Source organism: Protomyctophum bolini (assembly GCF_963924005.1).
Source record: "Protomyctophum bolini genome assembly, chromosome: 9".
Taxonomy (NCBI): Eukaryota; Metazoa; Chordata; class Actinopteri; order Myctophiformes; family Myctophidae; genus Protomyctophum; species Protomyctophum bolini.
The window spans coordinates 22842444-22860381 of NC_137870.1; the positions used below are offsets into that span (position 1 = coordinate 22842444).

The 17938-nt window shown below is 44.2% G+C and overlaps 1 protein-coding gene across 3 annotated transcripts; it reads left to right on the top strand.

Moving 5' to 3' along the window:
* The first annotated feature begins 1548 nt into the window (after window positions 1-1548).
* igsf10 (immunoglobulin superfamily, member 10) lies at window positions 1549-17733 on the top strand. 3 transcript variants are annotated; one of them, XM_080771630.1, is made up of 10 exons: window positions 1549-1698; window positions 2075-2464; window positions 3151-3280; window positions 3782-4172; window positions 5125-5892; window positions 7072-8922; window positions 9189-10814; window positions 11274-12177; window positions 14359-14725; window positions 14825-17733. In XM_080771630.1, exons 2-10 carry the CDS (start codon window positions 2262-2264, stop codon window positions 16373-16375), a joined length of 7791 nt encoding a protein of 2596 aa, XP_080627756.1. In that variant the 5' UTR covers window positions 1549-1698; window positions 2075-2261; the 3' UTR covers window positions 16376-17733. The 3 variants fall into 3 exon arrangements, with proteins under 3 accessions (XP_080627756.1, XP_080627757.1, XP_080627758.1); XM_080771631.1 differs by having other exon boundaries at window positions 2129-2464; XM_080771632.1 differs by having other exon boundaries at window positions 2171-2464.
* The last annotated feature ends 205 nt before the right edge of the window (window positions 17734-17938 follow it).

Genomic DNA, 17938 nt, shown 5'->3' on the forward strand with positions numbered 1-17938 from the left:
TGTGCTGAGCGAGCAGAGAACATATTAGATGTGAAGCTGATACGCACATGGTTAGACTTTAAGTGCGTTTGAGCTTTTGTGTTCCTGCGGGTTCTGGATATTGTTTTCTTCCTCAGGCATTCAAGCGAGAGACAGAAATCTCCTATGTCTCCCACAATATAATGAGACACACACATTTTATTGAACTGGTAAGTTGGAGATATAATAGTTATCTGCTCCCAATTAACTATTTGGGATGAGTGTAACCATACCCTTTAGGCTATACCCGTTTGACCGGCAGGATGAATTAATCTACCTATTTTGAAGATCCAAATATCCGTAACCGGATGTTATACGATGACATGCTGTGTGTGGTTTCTTGATCGAAAAAAACCTGACGCGAGTATCACAGCGCCTGCTGTCGGCCGATGAAAAACCTTGTTTTCACCAGAAACGACATTCATTGCGCCGATTTGGAGATACAGGCCATTGAAAGCAGCACATATAGGGCTGTATTTTGCGTGTCTTAAGTACCAGGTCTTATTCCCTAACTTGAGTAAACTAAAGACCTGGAGGCGTGGTCAATGCTCTTTGGTCACTCGGAATAGCCAAATTGCATTGATCACGCCTCCAGGTCTTTAGTTTACTCAAGTTAGGGAATAAGACCTGGTACTTAAGACACGCAAAATACAGCCCATAGAGTGCAAGTGGATGCCCGCGCGCATCTTCAAAATAGCTGCGGCCACTGTCCCACTTTAAACTATGATGCTAACGGGAGAGAGCTATCGATTCGATCCGATCAAAACATGGATTAAAGAATATAAATAAATATAAAACGCTTTCTACGCTTTTGGCGGGCTCCGTGTTAAGGGCTCCCAGAGTATATATGTACAGCACTGTACATTCTTGTATCTTGTTTGAGGTGGGTATAGGCACTGTAGAGGAGGATAGATTTTGTAGTGTGATCTTAAATAAATGAAAATGAAATACATTTATTATTGTGTTGCCCCATAATACAATAAAGAATAAAGTGTTCATATTGTAGCCTACTCAAGGTCATTTATGTGACTTTTTGTGGTTGTTTTCTTTTTGTGTAGTGTCATATAATCCCATGGGATGGGTCAAATGGTGTCATGACATGGCACATGGAAATAAAAATGTAATTCATTCATTAATTCATTCATAAGTTGTCATGCTGCAAGTAAAAGAGAAAGACAGCCTTTTCTATAATATAGAGTGCAAAGTATAACTTTAGGCTGCAACAGTGTCATGAAGGTGGAATTTACATAGGCTAAAAATAATGTAATCAAAATGACATTATATCACCCATCACCATTTTAATAAACACAACTACAGAACAAAATGAATCAGCCTAATATAACAATCTAATATGTGATCATCACGATAGCATTATCACATAATTGGAAACGATAGGCTTAAGTCCAAGATGTCTTTGTTCTGCATGAGTCTGCATCGTATGTGTGAGCGGCGCGGCAGAAATGCGTTTCATCAGCTGTAGGTGGGCGGAGGAGTCAAATGGAGCGCTCAGCCACAAGCGCTCCCGCAAAGACCATGCAGTGCTCGCTGAGCTCCAAGGCAGAACTCCTCACAGGAATGACTTTTCGCCTCTATGGACTTGTCCACTTCTCCCAGGACTTTAATAACATTTTGGTTTAATTTTTAATCCTTTCTGCAGTTTACACTGAAGCCCGGAAACCGGTAAGACCGATTTATTCAACCGGTCTTTTGATTGATTGACTGCATGATTGATTGGTTTAATTTAGTGAACAGTCGCGTCACACTCAAGTCAAGTAGGCTACATGTGTTTGTAGTTAATTATGCACATGGCTACTTTCCAATCCACTTCCTGCATGTGTGTAGCTATGTATTTTTTATAGGCCATTAATTGGCGATTGGCATAAGGCCAACAAATAAATAAATTGGTATAGGATATGCACATGTATATTCACACTTTAAGTAGCCTATGCCTACAATCTGCACGAGCCTGCGATTTATTTATTTGATGATTTGGCCTAGCTAGCCTATTCTATTTCCCGATGTGCTCTGTTAACAACAATTCTTCTCATCTCTTTAGGTCCCATGATGTCTCTCATAGGCAATTTTATTTTGACAATTTATCCCTTTTCAGTTACCCAATGAAACAGACGACTCAGTCTCTCCCACTCCACAGGAGGTTCCCATTATTTGCTGATCTAGAAGTAGTACTAGGCCTACTGGACGTGTCTCCTGAGTCTTGACAGAGTAACCCTGAAGCCTGGACCATGTGTACTTACGGCCCTTCATGCCTGCGGCTGCGGTGGTGGCTATTGAAGACTGCGTTTGTCTTGGCCGCTTTGCTGCCGGGAAGTAACGGCTGCCCCAAATCCTGCGCGTGCTATGTTCCTACTGAAGTGCACTGCACCTTCAGATACCTGACCGCAATACCTGACAAGATCCAGCCAGCTGTGGAACGAATTAACTTAGGGTGAGTCTCTCTCTCTCTCTCTCTCTCTCTCTCTCTCTCTCTCTCTCTCTCTCTCTCTCGCTTTCTCTCTCTCCCCCCCTAGTCTCTCCCCAAATCCCCCCTCTCTCTGATTCAGATTTCATTTCAGATGTATCAGAAAGCATTGCTATGAATTAGGATGCCCTTTTTGTAGCCTATAATAATATAATGAATAAACAAATTAACAAACAAACAAACAAATAAATAATATAGAAATGCACTCTGTCGAGGTGCCTTGCACACAAGTATAGGCCATACATGGCCTACTCTGCGCAAGCAGAGCACGCAAGTAGGCTAGTGCTATACTATATGTATATTACAACTGCTGTTCTAAATCCTTAGACTCTTTATTGATCTTATATCAACCTTGAAACGTACCTTAGTTAAATCTTCACCATCAACAGCCGAGGACAGGCCTACATATATGCAGCCGACCACCGTATACTTGCGCGCTCTGCTTGCGCAAGTAATAATAATTCTCCCTCGCTCTCTCCCCCCGTTTCTCTCTCCCATTGTCTCCACTACAGTAGTTTTTACCTATACGTGTAAAAACTGAACAGGGTCCATTTTTAACTGTCTGTTTACGGCATCTGTTTTCACCCTTGCTCCAACATGAAGTAGTGAAATATAGACATCATGCAGGCTATGTTTCCTCTCTCTGTCTTCAGGTACAACAGTATAACTATCCTGGGAGATAATGATCTTTCAGGACTTGAACATCTGGAGTTGCTGATGCTACACAGCAACACCATCCACAGCATTGAGGACAGGACCTTTCTCGACCTGAAGTCCTTACAGGTAGGCTTCAATGCTTCTTAAACGGCACTGAAATAGAAAGTCAACTGCTCTGCTATCAATGGACTTATAAGCCTGATCCTGAATTATACTTTGTCATATAAGTGTCATGCAGTGAAAATAGCCAATCTACAAGCTCACAACGCCTTGTAGTTTTCTGTAAACTAAATAATATATAATAATATATATATGCCTTTTATTTTTCTGTAAACTAAATAATATATAATTATATATATATGCCTTTATTTTTGCTGTTTCAAACTCCACTGCACCTGCTGGGAAGGCTATAGGTTTGCACACATGACATAATTTACTATTTATTGTTTTAAGTAGGCTACCTTTCCCTGGAATTGATTTCTGGATGTTTTCCCAGAAAACCTTCTGCTTTTATGAGTGAAAAGACTGTTCTTAATAACAATGAGCCTCAAAGAGCAACATGAATTGCACAATCCTAATGTCAACAAACCAACAATCTCCATGTCTAATAATGATGTTCACACACAGGTGCTGAAGATGTCCTACAACCAAGTGAAGGAAATCAAGAAAGAGACATTCAAAGGGCTGGAAGGCCTGCTGAGGCTCCACATGGATCACAACCGCATTGAGTTCATCCACCCCGAGGCTTTCTACGGTTTGACCAACCTACAGTTGGTCCACCTGGAGGGCAACCAGCTGCAGCAGCTTCACCCAGACACATTCATCACATTGAGACACAGCCAGGTGTTCAAGGTGTCTTCAGTGAGGAACATCCACCTGTCAGACAACCTCCTCACCAGTCTGCCTGCTGACATGTTGTCTGGCTGCTCACAGCTGGAGAACCTCTTCCTGCATGGCAACCCTTGGTCATGTGATTGTCGGATGGCATGGTTCCCAGAGTGGGCACAGATGCACGCAGGTGGGGAACTGAAAAACGCTATGTGTAACAAAATTATCAAACCGGCATCCCAATTTTGGGCTTGTCATAATAAGTTGCCTACATTTTCCCAAAAGGTAAAGAAAATCACAAAGAACCATTACGTGGTTAAAAGACAACTTTAGTTTTTGTCAACAAAGGTATATTTTTATAAATAATAAAGAAATTGCAGTAAAAATTGTGAAAAAAAAGAAAAAAAAAACTATTTAGCACATGTCATATACATGTACAAAGGCAAATTCATGTTTCTGCTACAAACAGTGACATTTGTAGCATTTGTGGCACACCCTATGTTAAATCACCTTTGAATTTGATCCAACAATGCAGTCATGATTTTCATCTAGGCACAATGTTAACAGCTTTGCTCAACATTCAACTAAAGTGCCTTAAACTAGCAGTGCCACGTCTGGTAGTATTTCTACATGTAGTGAAACTTTATGCTTGTTTTACTTTACAACAGATAAGTCAAGAGAAACATATAGGCCTACATTCTTTCTGACACTTCATTGGAGGCCCAGTTACTTTGGGATCATCTCTTAATCTCATCAGACAAAAAGCTGACCAAAAGAAATAAACAAAGAAAATAATATATGGTTTCATAAATTATGACTTGGCTAGTATAAAAGTAATGGTTTAATAAATGTTCACTTGGCTAGTACAAAATGTTATAAAATCTTGAAATTTTGTATGTATGATGATATTTTCAGCATACGCAGAAAGCACGCTCCACAGAAAGCAAGGTCAACTGCTGTTGTTTTTAAATATGCTTGAGATGACTTGATTTGACTTTCATGGGTCACTTTGGTTTATAAATCAACTGTCAGTGTCTCCCATAAGAATATGGTACAGGCTATATAAATGTTCCATTCCTAGTGGAAACCACTAGATTATACTCCATATGATTGGAATAATATTATACAAATATCATTTCCAGGTGTGTTGAAATGCAAGAGAGACAAGAAGTATCCCAGAGGACAGCTTTGCCCTGTATGTGAGACTCCTGCTCCGTCCCACAGCAGATCCCTACTCCAGCTCCACAGTGATGCCTTCATCTGCACCAAGCCATGGATTAAACCCCACCTGAAGCAGAAAAACATCAGTCTGGATGAGGGGGACTTCACCCCCGTCGCCCCCAGGGACTTCATTGCACCAATTGGCTCCTTACAAATGAATCTGACGGATCAATTGCACAATGATGCTAGCCTCTCTTGCACCATCCAGAGACCCTCTGCCGTGGAGAACCTGACACTGACCTTAGAAGAGGAAGGGGTCAATAATGTCACCATGCTTACTGCTGGAATAACCACCTCTCTTGTCTGTAATATTGACTATGAGCACATCCAGCAACTGTGGAGCATACTGGCTACCTACAGTGACACTCCCATGAGGCTGGAGAGAGGCTTAATGCTGGCCAGGAGCCCGGAGATGGTATACAGGTACAGTCAGATCAGACCAGAAGATGGGCAAGAAGAGATTCACACAGGTACTGAGGCTGAGATTAAAGCATCTCCTGGATGGCTGATGCAGGGAGAGGTTAGTTTCCAGCTAGACCGGACTACTACCACATTTTCCACTCTGCACATCATATACAAGTCTGTGGTCAACCTACGCGTAGAAAACAGAGCGTTCAAGAGAGACCGCTACAGCTGGGCGATGATCAAACGAGACAACCAGACCAAAACCGAGCACTCTGTACTCACAGGTGGGTGTCACAGATTAGTGGTGAATAAATTAACTGATAGACAATGTGACTGCAGCCACAGAATATAACCACAAATTATGCAAAACCACAGCTATTCACATCTGCTAAGCACTTTATTTAAAATGTATCCTATAGACTAGAGCGTCGCACTCCCACCCCCTTTCATGACGACGACTGGCCCAGGAAATAATTCCCCATTCATTTTTCTCATAGACATTTCAAAAAGTATTTATGTAAAGACCTTTAAAGCCGCGGACAAAGCTAACTTGGATTGTGCCAAATCATGACAACAAACATATTGTTGGGCCAAACAAATAATTACAAAGAAGAAAAACAACAAAAAAAGTGTTGTACACTGCCCTTTTTTTCTTCTAATTATTTGTTCGGCCCAAAATATTGTGTTTGTTGTCATGATTTGTCATTTATCTGAGTTGGCTTTGTTCGAGGCTTACAGAGCTTTAAATAAATACTTTTTGAAATGTCTATGGGAAAAATGCATGGGGAATTATTTCCTGGGCCTGTCGTTGTCATGAAAGGGGGATCACGGTTATGGTTTTTACTATGAAAGAAACACATAATTATTATACAATCCAACAACATTTAAACAATACACCAAGTGAATATTCTATAAGGTTTGTGATCATTGCATTTCCCTGAAGTTCACAATAGGCCAAGCACATGTGCATTTGCATTACACAAACATATCTATACTATCAGCTTCAAGGCAAGCAAGTAGCTACAAACACATCTATACTATAAGCTTCAAGGCAAGCAAGTAGCTATAGTCATTATCTCCATCACAAACCCAATAAGGCAGAACATATGCATTCATGAATTTAACTAAACTCACTTCAGTGACGCATAACCGTGGCCTGCTGAGACTCCAGCGCAGAGTGCTCTCAGCTGGTTGCTACTGCTGCTGCTTCCAAACATGGACTGAGGGAACAGGCAGCATTATATACCAGGCCACTGATTGAGGAGTGAGTGAGAGCAGGTGTGATTACTGATTGGGAGGGAGTGACAGCATGTGAGGTGGGTGGGTCCACATGGAATAGGCCAGGGGGTGGGTTGTTGCTGCTCACTAGGATGACTCTTTTCTGACTCTTTTGTATCATTTAATATTGTATTTTACCACATATATTGTATGATATCATAATATATCCTATCATATCCCAACAGGTGGTGTAGCAGAGTTGCAGTGCCAAGCAATGGGTGAACCAAAGCCTTCAGTGGAGTGGATCTTAGCAGACGGCACTAAAGTTCGGGCACCTTACTCCAGCGAGGACAGGAGGCTCATCATCACAGCTGAGGGGAAGCTCACTTTACGAGGAGCAGATACCACAGACACAGGTCTCTACCGGTGCATTGTCACCAACTACCTGGATGCAGATGTGCTCAGCTTCCGGGTGACAGTCCTGTCCCCAGATGTGGAAGAAACCGCTGTCAATGGAGTCCAACTCTCTAGGCCACTGGGCCAAAACCTGGTTCTGGACTGTGGATCCACAGGCAGTCCTGAAGCCTCAGTACAGTGGATACTGCCTGACCATTCAGTGGTGTACAAGTCTTACAGGAACAGAAATGTGTATAAGAATGGAACCCTGGGGATTCATGGAGTCACCGCAAGGGACAGAGGATTCTACCGGTGCCTAGTTAGCAACCATCTCGGGGTTGACCTGTTGGTGTCACAGGTGACAGTGACTGGAGAAGGGTCGGATGAGAAGCCAGAGTCAGACATACAAGGGTCAGGAATGGGGGCAGAGGTCAAGGTGGACCCCATGATGGAAAATGAAGTCACTCGTGAGGTACCCTCGTCCAGCCCCTCTGAAAGAACCAGCCAGGAGTCCAGGACCATTACTTCAGACCGGCCTTATCCCAGACTCAGGCCACAGGGCAGAGGAGGCTCTGTGGGTCGATTGGGACAGAGGAGGAGGGGTCCACTTAGTAGTAGACGCACGTGGAGCAATAGGAGAACATTTGATAAAACATACAGGAAAGTGGACCCAGACAAATTTGCAGAGTTAATGAAAAAAGCCCAAGGTGGTTCAACAGTAAAAACAAAGGGTGAAAAAGAGAAATTAAAATATGAAGACAATGTTCTATCTGGAGACGGTGAAATTGGCTCGGGCGAAGATCACAACGAAGGTAGATTATTTGCAGGTATAGTGGAGCCATCAACAGACAAGCCACGAGAAAGTAGAACTAGCATAACCATAAACCAAGGGAACAGTCACTTTGCAGCCATGACCACCACAGAGAACATTAATAGCATGACAACAGAGAACAGTCAATCCAATGCAGTGCAGAACACAGAGACCGCTGACAGCAGTCAGATTAGTTTCATGGCAGTAACAGAAAAAATTAACACATTAACTACAGAGCCACACAGACAGTCATATAGTACACCAATGAAATCCACATATACAGAGGGTCAAAGTGATGAAGTCACTCGATATACAGTGGTTTCAGACAATACAGAGTCGTACGCTCTAGAGAGGACCTCCAAACTGCCCTTGAACAGACATCCAGTCACCATCCGTCTCACCGTCACAGACACTTCAGAAGAAACCCGGCTCCAGTTCTCAGGAGAACCGGATGCAGAGCCAGAGACATCCACACGGGAAGTGCTTACCTTTGTCACTGACCCTAACGTTACCCCAATGATGGACGGACCGGGTCCGGAGGACCTGATAATCCACACCGCCACTGACCCAGAAAGCGAAACCACGTTCACAGCCGTCACCACCACAGAGAGACAGAAAGATGAAATTACCTTCCATACCACCCAGAGGATCACGTCCCCTCGCCTGCCGGCTGGATCTACCATCATCTCCCGTCAGCAGATCCAGATCATCCCACCGAAGAAGGGCCGGGGAGGAGGAGGGGGTCACAGGAGGACATTTCAAGGCCGTCGGAGGATTGTCAAACCCAACAGGATCACTGACATTCAGTCCTTCATCAATAAACTCAAACGGCCCACAGTGAGAAAAGAAGGGAATACCACAGTGCCATATACAATGCAATTGACTACAGGTAGGAAATCATTCAATCAGTCAGTCAGTCAGTCAGTCAGTCAGTCAGCCAGCCAGCCAGCCTGCCTGCCTGCCTGCCTGTCTGCCTGCCTGCCTGCCTGCCTGCCTGTCTGTATGTCTGTCTGTCTGTCTGTCTTTCTGTCTTTCTGTCTATATCCATCTGTCTATATCCATCTGTCTATATCCATCTGTCTGTGCGTCCTTCTGCCTGTCTATCTTATATGACAGTTGTCATATTGTAGATGTTCACATTATTTTTTCTTACAGACTGTGACTGTGATGAAGATGGGAAGAAGAGAACAACCTCCGACCTGAGGTCTGAGAAACCAACATCCTACCCAAGTTCAGTTTTAACTAGAACCGTAGACCCTGTCTCTACTACTCAAGATACTGTAACCACCACCACTGACTACGACTTTACTTCAAAGATCCCCCTCACCAGTACCCGATCCAGGCTGGAGGTGGCCAGTAGCTTTATCACCTCTGCTGATGCCCCTGAACCGGACACTACTCCTGATCCACATATGACCACAACTGTACAGTCAACAATCTCAATCACCACCACTATGGCCACCTCCAAAGTCACCAGGGAGAAGATCCAATGGGACAGACTGTTCGGAGGCAGGGCGAAGGAGATACTGGAAAGGCTACGGAAGCCGTCGACTACCACAAAAGCTTCCACTACATCTGAAGCGACTACCACCACCCCAACCACAGCCCCGACTTGGCCCACAGCTGACTCTCTGGCTGAACCTGAGACGGTGTCTCCACCCAGATATGATGAGAACATCGAGAGCTCCACAGATGACGACTATGGAGATTCATCCTCCACTGACTCTGAGCCTACAACGCCGCAGCCAAGTACGCACCACCAAACTTCCAGCACTTCGTCCTACCCCACCAGCTCCACACCCATCACTGCAATGCCACAAGAGACCCAGACTATTGCTTTACCACCCACAGTTAAACCACCATCCAGGACGAACCTTGATGAGGAATTGTCATCTGGGTCTGGGGGCTATCCTGGTCGGTGGTTTGATCACAAACCACAGCCTGGGGGTGCAGGGGGACGCCTGGGACGGAGGAGGAGGCCTTTCAGGGGCAGGAAACCCTTCAAGAAAACTACAACAACGACTGAATCTCCCACCACCACAGCAGAAGTTACAACCACCATGGAAACAACTGTAGAGACCACAACGCTAGCCCAGCGGACCATCTCCGCTTCCAAGTCCCTGTACGTTCCATCCAGGGAAACAGAGAGATCTGTAGTGACTGTCTCCACTGATCAGAACTCAGAGGAACAGACAGACTCATATGAAGTGGTTGACTGGACTAAATCCACCACTAGAAGACCACACGTCTACACAGCAACCAGCAGACCCTGGACCACCTCAGCTAACCCTACTACAAAATTCAGGACAGCCACCACAGACAGGCCTAAGACCACATCTCAAAGCAGAGTCCACATCAATGTATGGCCATCGTCAGAGAGGGAAAGCACGCACCGCACACAGAGACCAACAGCGAGCACAATTAGACCTACGGCGCAAAGTAGTAGAGCCAGAGGCAGACCAGAAAAGGCTGTCACCTTTGACACAGTGACTGTTCTGACAGCAGAGCAAGGTTACAGTAACACTCCTGCCCCGTATAGCAACAAGGATATAGATAAAGCCATCTCTAATGCCTATAATCACATCAGGGGCTATGAGACTACTACAGGTAATATATTAGGATTTGAGCCCACTACCAAGGACCTGCGCAATAAGCCCAAGATGCTGGGGGGAAATGTGGCCAGCTTCACTGTGCTCGCCAACTCTGATGCCTTCCTGCCATGTGAGGCTGCTGGAAACCCTCAGCCGACAATCAGCTGGAAACGATTCTCTTCAAGCTCAGGTAAACAGAGAGCATTTCTACCTAAATTATGTTCTGAACATGAATTGGAATAATAAACATTTAGCTTCCAAAAACACAATATTACGCATAATTTCATATCTCCTGTGTGTGTGTGTGTGTGTGTGTGTGTGTGTGTGTGTGTGTGTGTGTGTGTGTGTGTGTGTGCGTGTGTGCGCGTGTGTGTGTGCGTGCGTGTGTGTGTGTGTGTGTGTGTGTGTGTGTGTGTGTGTGTGTGTGTGTGTGTGCGCGTGCGTGCGTGCATGTATACTGTGGATACTGTCTGTATGTACTGTGCAAGTATTGTAAGTCTACAAGAATGTGATTTCAAGAAGTGACTTAATTGAGAGTGCAAATTTCAGTGTGTATAGACTACTGTTGAAACTGCAGTTGACTGTTCCACTTGTGAGGGGCATTACATTTAAAAGCACTTTTATCTTTTATCTTCTTATCTTTCTTCAGGTAGTACAATTACCATCAAGGGAAGGATGGGAAAGTTTGAGGTGTTTGACAATGGCACATTGTCCATCCAGAATGCCAATGTAAAGGATCGTGGACAGTACCTATGTCTGGCTGAAAATGATCATGGTTCAGACAAACTGATGGTTACCCTCACTGTCGTGGCCTACCCCTCACGCATCCTAGAGCCAAAGATGCGTGAAATCAAGGCCTATGCAGGGAGCACAGTGGACATTAAATGTAAGGCAGAGGGCCGACCCACACCTATGATTTCCTGGATCCTAGCCAACCGGACCCAAGTTAGGGGTGACAACCAGGACAAAGGGAGGGTATCAGTGACCTCTGAGGGGACCCTGGTCATTAAGCAGGTGTCTGTCTTTGACAGAGGCCATTATAAATGCATCGCTAGTAACCAAGCAGGGGCGGACACTGCTACAGTTCGGCTGCAGGTGGTCGCAGCGCCCCCTGGCATCCTGGAGGAGAAACGGCAGCAAGTGAAGGCTGGCAGGAGGCAAAACCTTTGGCTACCCTGTACTGGACAGGGCAGCCCCTTGCCATCTGTTCACTGGGTGCTCTACGATGGCTCAACCATCCGACATGACAGGCTTGCATTTGGCCCCAGAATATCAGTATATGAGAATGGAACGCTTCATATAAAGGATGTTACACCAACAGACAATGGGAAATATGAATGTATCGCTACCAGTTCTACCGGGTCAGAGCGGAGGGTGGTGACTCTAACGGTAGAGAATAGCAAGTCTCCACCGCAGATACTTGCAATATCTCAGCGTTTGACAGAGCTATTCTATGGGGACCAGCTCAATCTGAACTGTTCAGCCACAGGAGACCCCAAACCCAGGATCATGTGGAGGTTGCCCTCCAAAGCTGTAGTGGACCAGTGGCACAGGTAAAAGTTGTCTCTCGCCTGATTACACAGTAATTAAGCCCATACATCCAAACAGAAAAGTCCTATCTGATTGTATTAAACAACGTCAAACTCACCAACATTGCAGCTGTATGACGCTTGAATTATCCTCTTTCTATCTGCAAAGTGTTTGTTTCATAAAAATCCACCATAGACATGTTATGAGCTACTATTTTTCTAAGTTTGGAAGTGCTCGCTTTCAGTAAAGCAACGTCCTGCTGCCTCCTGCATTATGTGCCAAGTCAAAACAGGTGGTACACATGGGCCGTTGAGTGATATCCAATGAGCAATTCCAAAAGCCAACCCTAAAAAGAATCACCTGCAAGGACATTCTTGACAGAAAGAAGCTCATAACATGACCAGTGGATTTTAATGAAACAAACACTTTGCAGATAGAGGATAATTCAAGCTTTTCATACAGCTGCAATGTTGGTGAGTTTGACGTTGTTTAATAGAATCAGGAAGGACTTTTCTGTTTGGATGTATGGGCTGTCAATGCTAAATTGCGGGTAGTTGCCACCCTGCCATTAACTTAATGGCAAGATGGCCGCGGTCTGCATAAGGTCTATAATGATGTAACACTTGAGTTTGTCAAAAAGAAACATTTGACCATTTGGTTGCTTTTGAAAAACAGAAGACATGATGCAAGTGTAATCTAACCACAATATAGACTATAGTAGCTGTAGCTTTGCCTCATACAAGAATAGCGAGCTCACAGTTCTCAGTGTAGAGACTGCTGTTGTGGATCAACATTAGTAATAACAAGGCCCCATTCATTCATTGGTCACCTTAAGCCAAAAACTTTTATACAGCTTAGTTTTGAAATATAGTACTACAAGTGCCCTTTGCCGCAGAAAAGTAGAACATCGCCACGCACTATCTGTGTAGTGGAAATATTTCAGTTTTCATTTTTAAGTCTCCATCTCAGCTTTCCATATTTCCTATTTCTTTGTTTCCAGCACTGAACCTTTGGGTGATCCCCTAAGTAAGAGAAAAACTGTGTTTCTGTTTCACTGTGATGGCTAGTCAATTTCTCATACTTTGAAATCAGAGAATATGATTCTTGAGCATCCTGGTCCAAGGCTTTATCAAATCCAGGTCGATCCTTGTGGAAACAGTGGTGAGGAATTTTAGTGAGAGAGTTGAATGCTATTGCCGATGATGAAAAACAGAGATGTCAAAAAGTTCTGATACACGCATGGTGAATTTTTTTGAGGATGATGATGGAGCTCTCCTCAAATTAACCCATTCTGACCTGAGATCAGATTCATACGAGGTTTCCACTGGACACACACTGGTCTGATGAACCCATTCTGACCTGAGATCAGATTCTAAAAATGTCAGTCGTTCTTCGAATTTTTCAAAAATAGCAGACCTACAAGCTCGTATCGCGCCACTCGGTGGCGCGATATGAGCTTGTAGATCTGCTATTTTTCAATAGGTAAAGCATAACATGATGCTAACACCAAAATGGGTGCCCGGTCAGAATGGGTTAACTGTGATCCCATTATGAAAAATTCCCAGTTGTCTTTGTTTTATCGACTTATACTGTATCACTGTTTTTCTGAAACAGGGCAAAACATGAATCAATGAGAACTGAAACAGGGCAGTTGTCTATTTATATCTAAATTCAGAACACACTTATAACCATAAGAGAAACTTGGAAGTCACACAAGAGCCCTGGCTTCTAAAACGAGACCTTGATTGCTGTAAATAATTTGGAACAGTTTGCCTTGTTGCGTCTCTGCATGCAACGAGGAAGAAAGCGGAGGTCAGTTCTGTCAATACATACTGTCAAAATGACCTTTAGTGAAATATGCAATTCATTATTTTTCTGCAGCTGCAAGAGTTTGCCATTTGAATTGCAATCCAACTGCAATGTGAAAGACAAACTCAAGGTGTTTCTTTGAGTTTCTTCTTTTTAAATATGAAATATATTAAGGCTTCATTGAGACAAATGGCAGAATGTCACACAACTTCCTGTAAGGAAAACTTCCAAATTGACTGCTGGCTTTGTAGAATTATTACAGAAAGTTCATCCATTGCATCAGATGTGATATATATTGGCTAATCAACAAAGCTGGCCTATAGGGTTAAACACGATCTCCTTCCCTTTATAATAATACATCCACATTGTGTTATTTATCTACTGTATGTCTCCAGGATGGGCAGAAGAATCCAAGTCCTGGACAATGGAACTCTGATTGTTAACTCTCTGAGTGACAAAGATGCTGGGGACTATCTCTGTGTGGCACGTAGCGACATCGGTGATGACCTCCAGCTCATGAAGGTCACTGTATCTATGAAGCCGGCCAAGATCGAGACTAAAGCGTATAGCAAGAAGCAGGTAACCTTCGGCAATGACCTGAAGGTGGACTGTAAGGCCTCGGGGGCTCCGCAGCCAGAGATCTCCTGGGGTCTTCCAGACGGCACAGTGGTCAACAGCGCCCTGCAGTCTGACGGCAGCAGTGGGGGAGGACGCTCCAGACGCTACATCTTGTTTGACAATGGAACACTTTATCTAAACAAGGTACTGTAGTGCGGCTCGCAACTACAATTCATCATCTTTCTCACTAAGTTTGCAAAGATATTTAAAGAAATGTTATGTTAATGTTTGGTTTCCTTATAGGTTGGCATATCAGAGGAAGGAGATTACACATGTTATGCTGAAAACCAGGTGGGCAAAGATGAGATGCATGTTCATATCACCGTGGTAACGGCAGCACCCATCATACGTGCACCCAGCCATACCTATGCAAAGGTCCCACCTGGAGGGAACATCCGCTTTGACTGTGAAGCAGTCGGAGAGCCCAAACCCAAGATCCTATGGATGCTGCCAACCAACGACATAATTGCGGCATCTAATGATCGCTACTTGATGCATGTGAATGGCTCTCTGGATATCAGGGATGTGAAAATGAATGATGCTGGAGAGTATGTGTGCATGGCTCGCAACCGTGCTGGGGAAAACCGCAAAATCTACAAGTTGGATATAGATGGGAACCCGCCAGTGATCAATGGTTTTTACCAGAACCGGACTGTGATTAAAGACACCGCGGCTAAATACTCCAGGAAATTTATAGATTGTAAAACCGAGGGAGATCCGGCACCCAAGATCACATGGATTATGCCTGACAACATTTTCCTGACAGCGCCGTATTTTGGCAGTAGGATTAACGTCCACCATAATGGGACACTGGAGATCCGAAATGTGCGTCCGACTGATACAGCAGAGTTCATTTGCATGGCGAGGAACGATGGAGGAGAGTCAGTGATGGTGGTGCAGCTAGAGGTGACCACTATGCTGCGAAGGCCCATCTTCAAGAACCCCTTCAACGAGCGCATTGTGGCCAGGATGGGAAAAACAGCGGTTCTGAACTGCTCTGCTGATGGACACCCAAAACCAGAAATCATCTGGACCGTGCCTAACGGGAGTCGTTTTACTGCCGGGTCAAACCATGGATCCCGCTACCACCTGGGAAATGACGGGACTTTCGTCATCTACAACCCTGGTAAGGAGGATGCTGGGAAGTATCGCTGCGCTGCAAAGAACTCTGTGGGCTACATAGAGAAGTTACTTGTCTTGGACGTGGGGCAGAAGCCGTACATTCTCACACGGCCAAGGGGTGTCATACGCAGCGTGTCAGGGGACCCTCTCTTCCTTCACTGCCTGGCTGATGGGAGCCCCAGACCCACTATCTACTGGACTGTTCCAGGGGGCCACACTCTCACCCGGCCTCAGGTCCACGGACGCTTTCGGCTGCTAGATAATGGGACCCTGGTTGTGCAGGACACAACTCTCCATGACCGCGGGAACTATGTCTGCAGGGCGAGGAGTGAGGCTGGTGATGCCATTCTGTCGGTTCCCGTCGTAATCATCGCCTACCCTCCCCGGATCACTACTGGTCCACCTCCCAGTGTGAGGGCACTGAGCGGGGCACCTATTCAGCTCCACTGTGTTGCCATTGGGATCCCAAAGCCAGAGATCGCCTGGGAGCTGCCTGATCATTCAATTCTGTCCACGGCGGGGCAGGGTCGGCCAACAGGCAGTGAGCTGCTTCACCCCCAGGGGACACTTGTCATTCAGAAGCCTACAGTGTCAGACTCTGGGACATACAAGTGCCTGGCCAAGAATCACCTGGGCACGGACTCAAAGGTCACATACGTACGTGTGCTGTGAGAAACATTATACTGAGCTGAGCATGTTACTGTGTATGATTAAGAGATGATAGTAATATATCAGAAATAAACTCTTAATAGACATACAGTACAGTACCGTAGGACTGTGGTGGAGACTTGGTGGAAAGTGGAATTCGGAAGCTCATGTTGCATTGGACACAGTACCGAAAATATCACTGTAATCAAACAAATAGCGTGAGCTGGGTTAACAAGGTAGTGGAAGAAGAAAAATACCAGAGCATCACAGACTCTAACAGAAGATATTCTGTTCTTGGCCAGGGAAGAGAAGTCTGGGAATAGAGGTGATATTCTTAACATGATCAAGGGATCTGGGAACTTGCCACTGGTTCTCATTTGGGTTATTTAAACAAAACAAAAGGCCAGTGAGCCAGAGAACCAATGCAAACAGCGAAGCTGAGAGTGACAGTTTCAATGAGGCATGGCAGCAAATGAGTATTATTATTACAACCCAGGGTGTAAGAAATATAAACCTTTTCTGTGAGGTTTGGATCTCTACAGACATTGGCCAAATGTTTATGTTAATTTGTGATGTGTTATTTTGTTATTGACTGGCAGGTAGAGACAACATGAATGCTAATCTCATGTAGTGCATTATCTTTAATAAGCACAGTATTAACTTTCAAAGTTGGGAGAGCATTTTCTTGAATAAGAAAAAAATAAATAGGTGCAGGCTCATTTTTACACTGGATAGACATCTTCTGCATGTATCCTATCTGAAGTTACAAGTTTAAGGACACAACATGAACAAAGCCTTTCCCGTCTATTCATAGTATGTACAATACATGGAGGTCAAATAATGTTCAAACATGTACACTACTTTTGTGTTATTGTGTTGTACCCAAGGACCTAATGTTATACATTATGCTAGTATACAGTATAGACGTCTTTTGTAGCATCTACTTATTCAAAATATAGGCGTTTTTAACATGGAAAGAAAAATGAATCAAAGCTGAAATATGTTTCATGTCTTTATACAGTTTTTATTATACCAGCGTAGAGACCCATTGAAGATGATAGAATTAAATTTTGAGTGGAACACAATATCTGAAGTGTATCTTTTACAAACAAGCATATTGTAGGTTCTTAAAGGATCATACCGCCGCAATCAATAGAGGTCATTGTCTATGCGCAGCTTTGGCCATAATTGTACATAAGCATAGACCATTTTGCTGTTCATATCTTTATTTTTTTATTCTGTTTGTTTACATTTTCAGATTTTTCCATAGTCATTAAAATGTTACAAAACATATCTGAATAACTGAGTCAATGTGGCTAAACATGACTGTTTGGTTAAGAAGTCACATGTGTTCATAATAAATCAGTCTTGTCTCCAGGGCCTATTTTGGGTATTCTCTGTACTAGCCGTCAAAGTTATGTCTGAGGGACGTCCAAGGCAACTATGCCAGGAAGATTATGTCCCAGGTTCTGTAGCGCTGTTGTAGTTGACATCATTAAGATCAGATACCTCTCTGCACTGCAGTATAAGTATGCTCCTGTGGCTCTTTGGCCTTGCTGTTTACACCCTCCAGCTGTGAAAATAACT

Excerpts from the sequence above, each read along its gene's own strand:
- igsf10 (XM_080771630.1), top strand. The coding sequence starts at position 2,262 with ATGTGTACTTACGGCCCTTCATGCCTGCGGCTGCGGTGGTGGCTATTG. Across the intron at positions 8,923-9,188 it reads TACAATGCAATTGACTACAG|ACTGTGACTGTGATGAAGAT; the intron begins GTAGGAAATCAT and ends TTTTTCTTACAG. Across the intron at positions 10,815-11,273 it reads ACGATTCTCTTCAAGCTCAG|GTAGTACAATTACCATCAAG; the intron begins GTAAACAGAGAG and ends ATCTTTCTTCAG.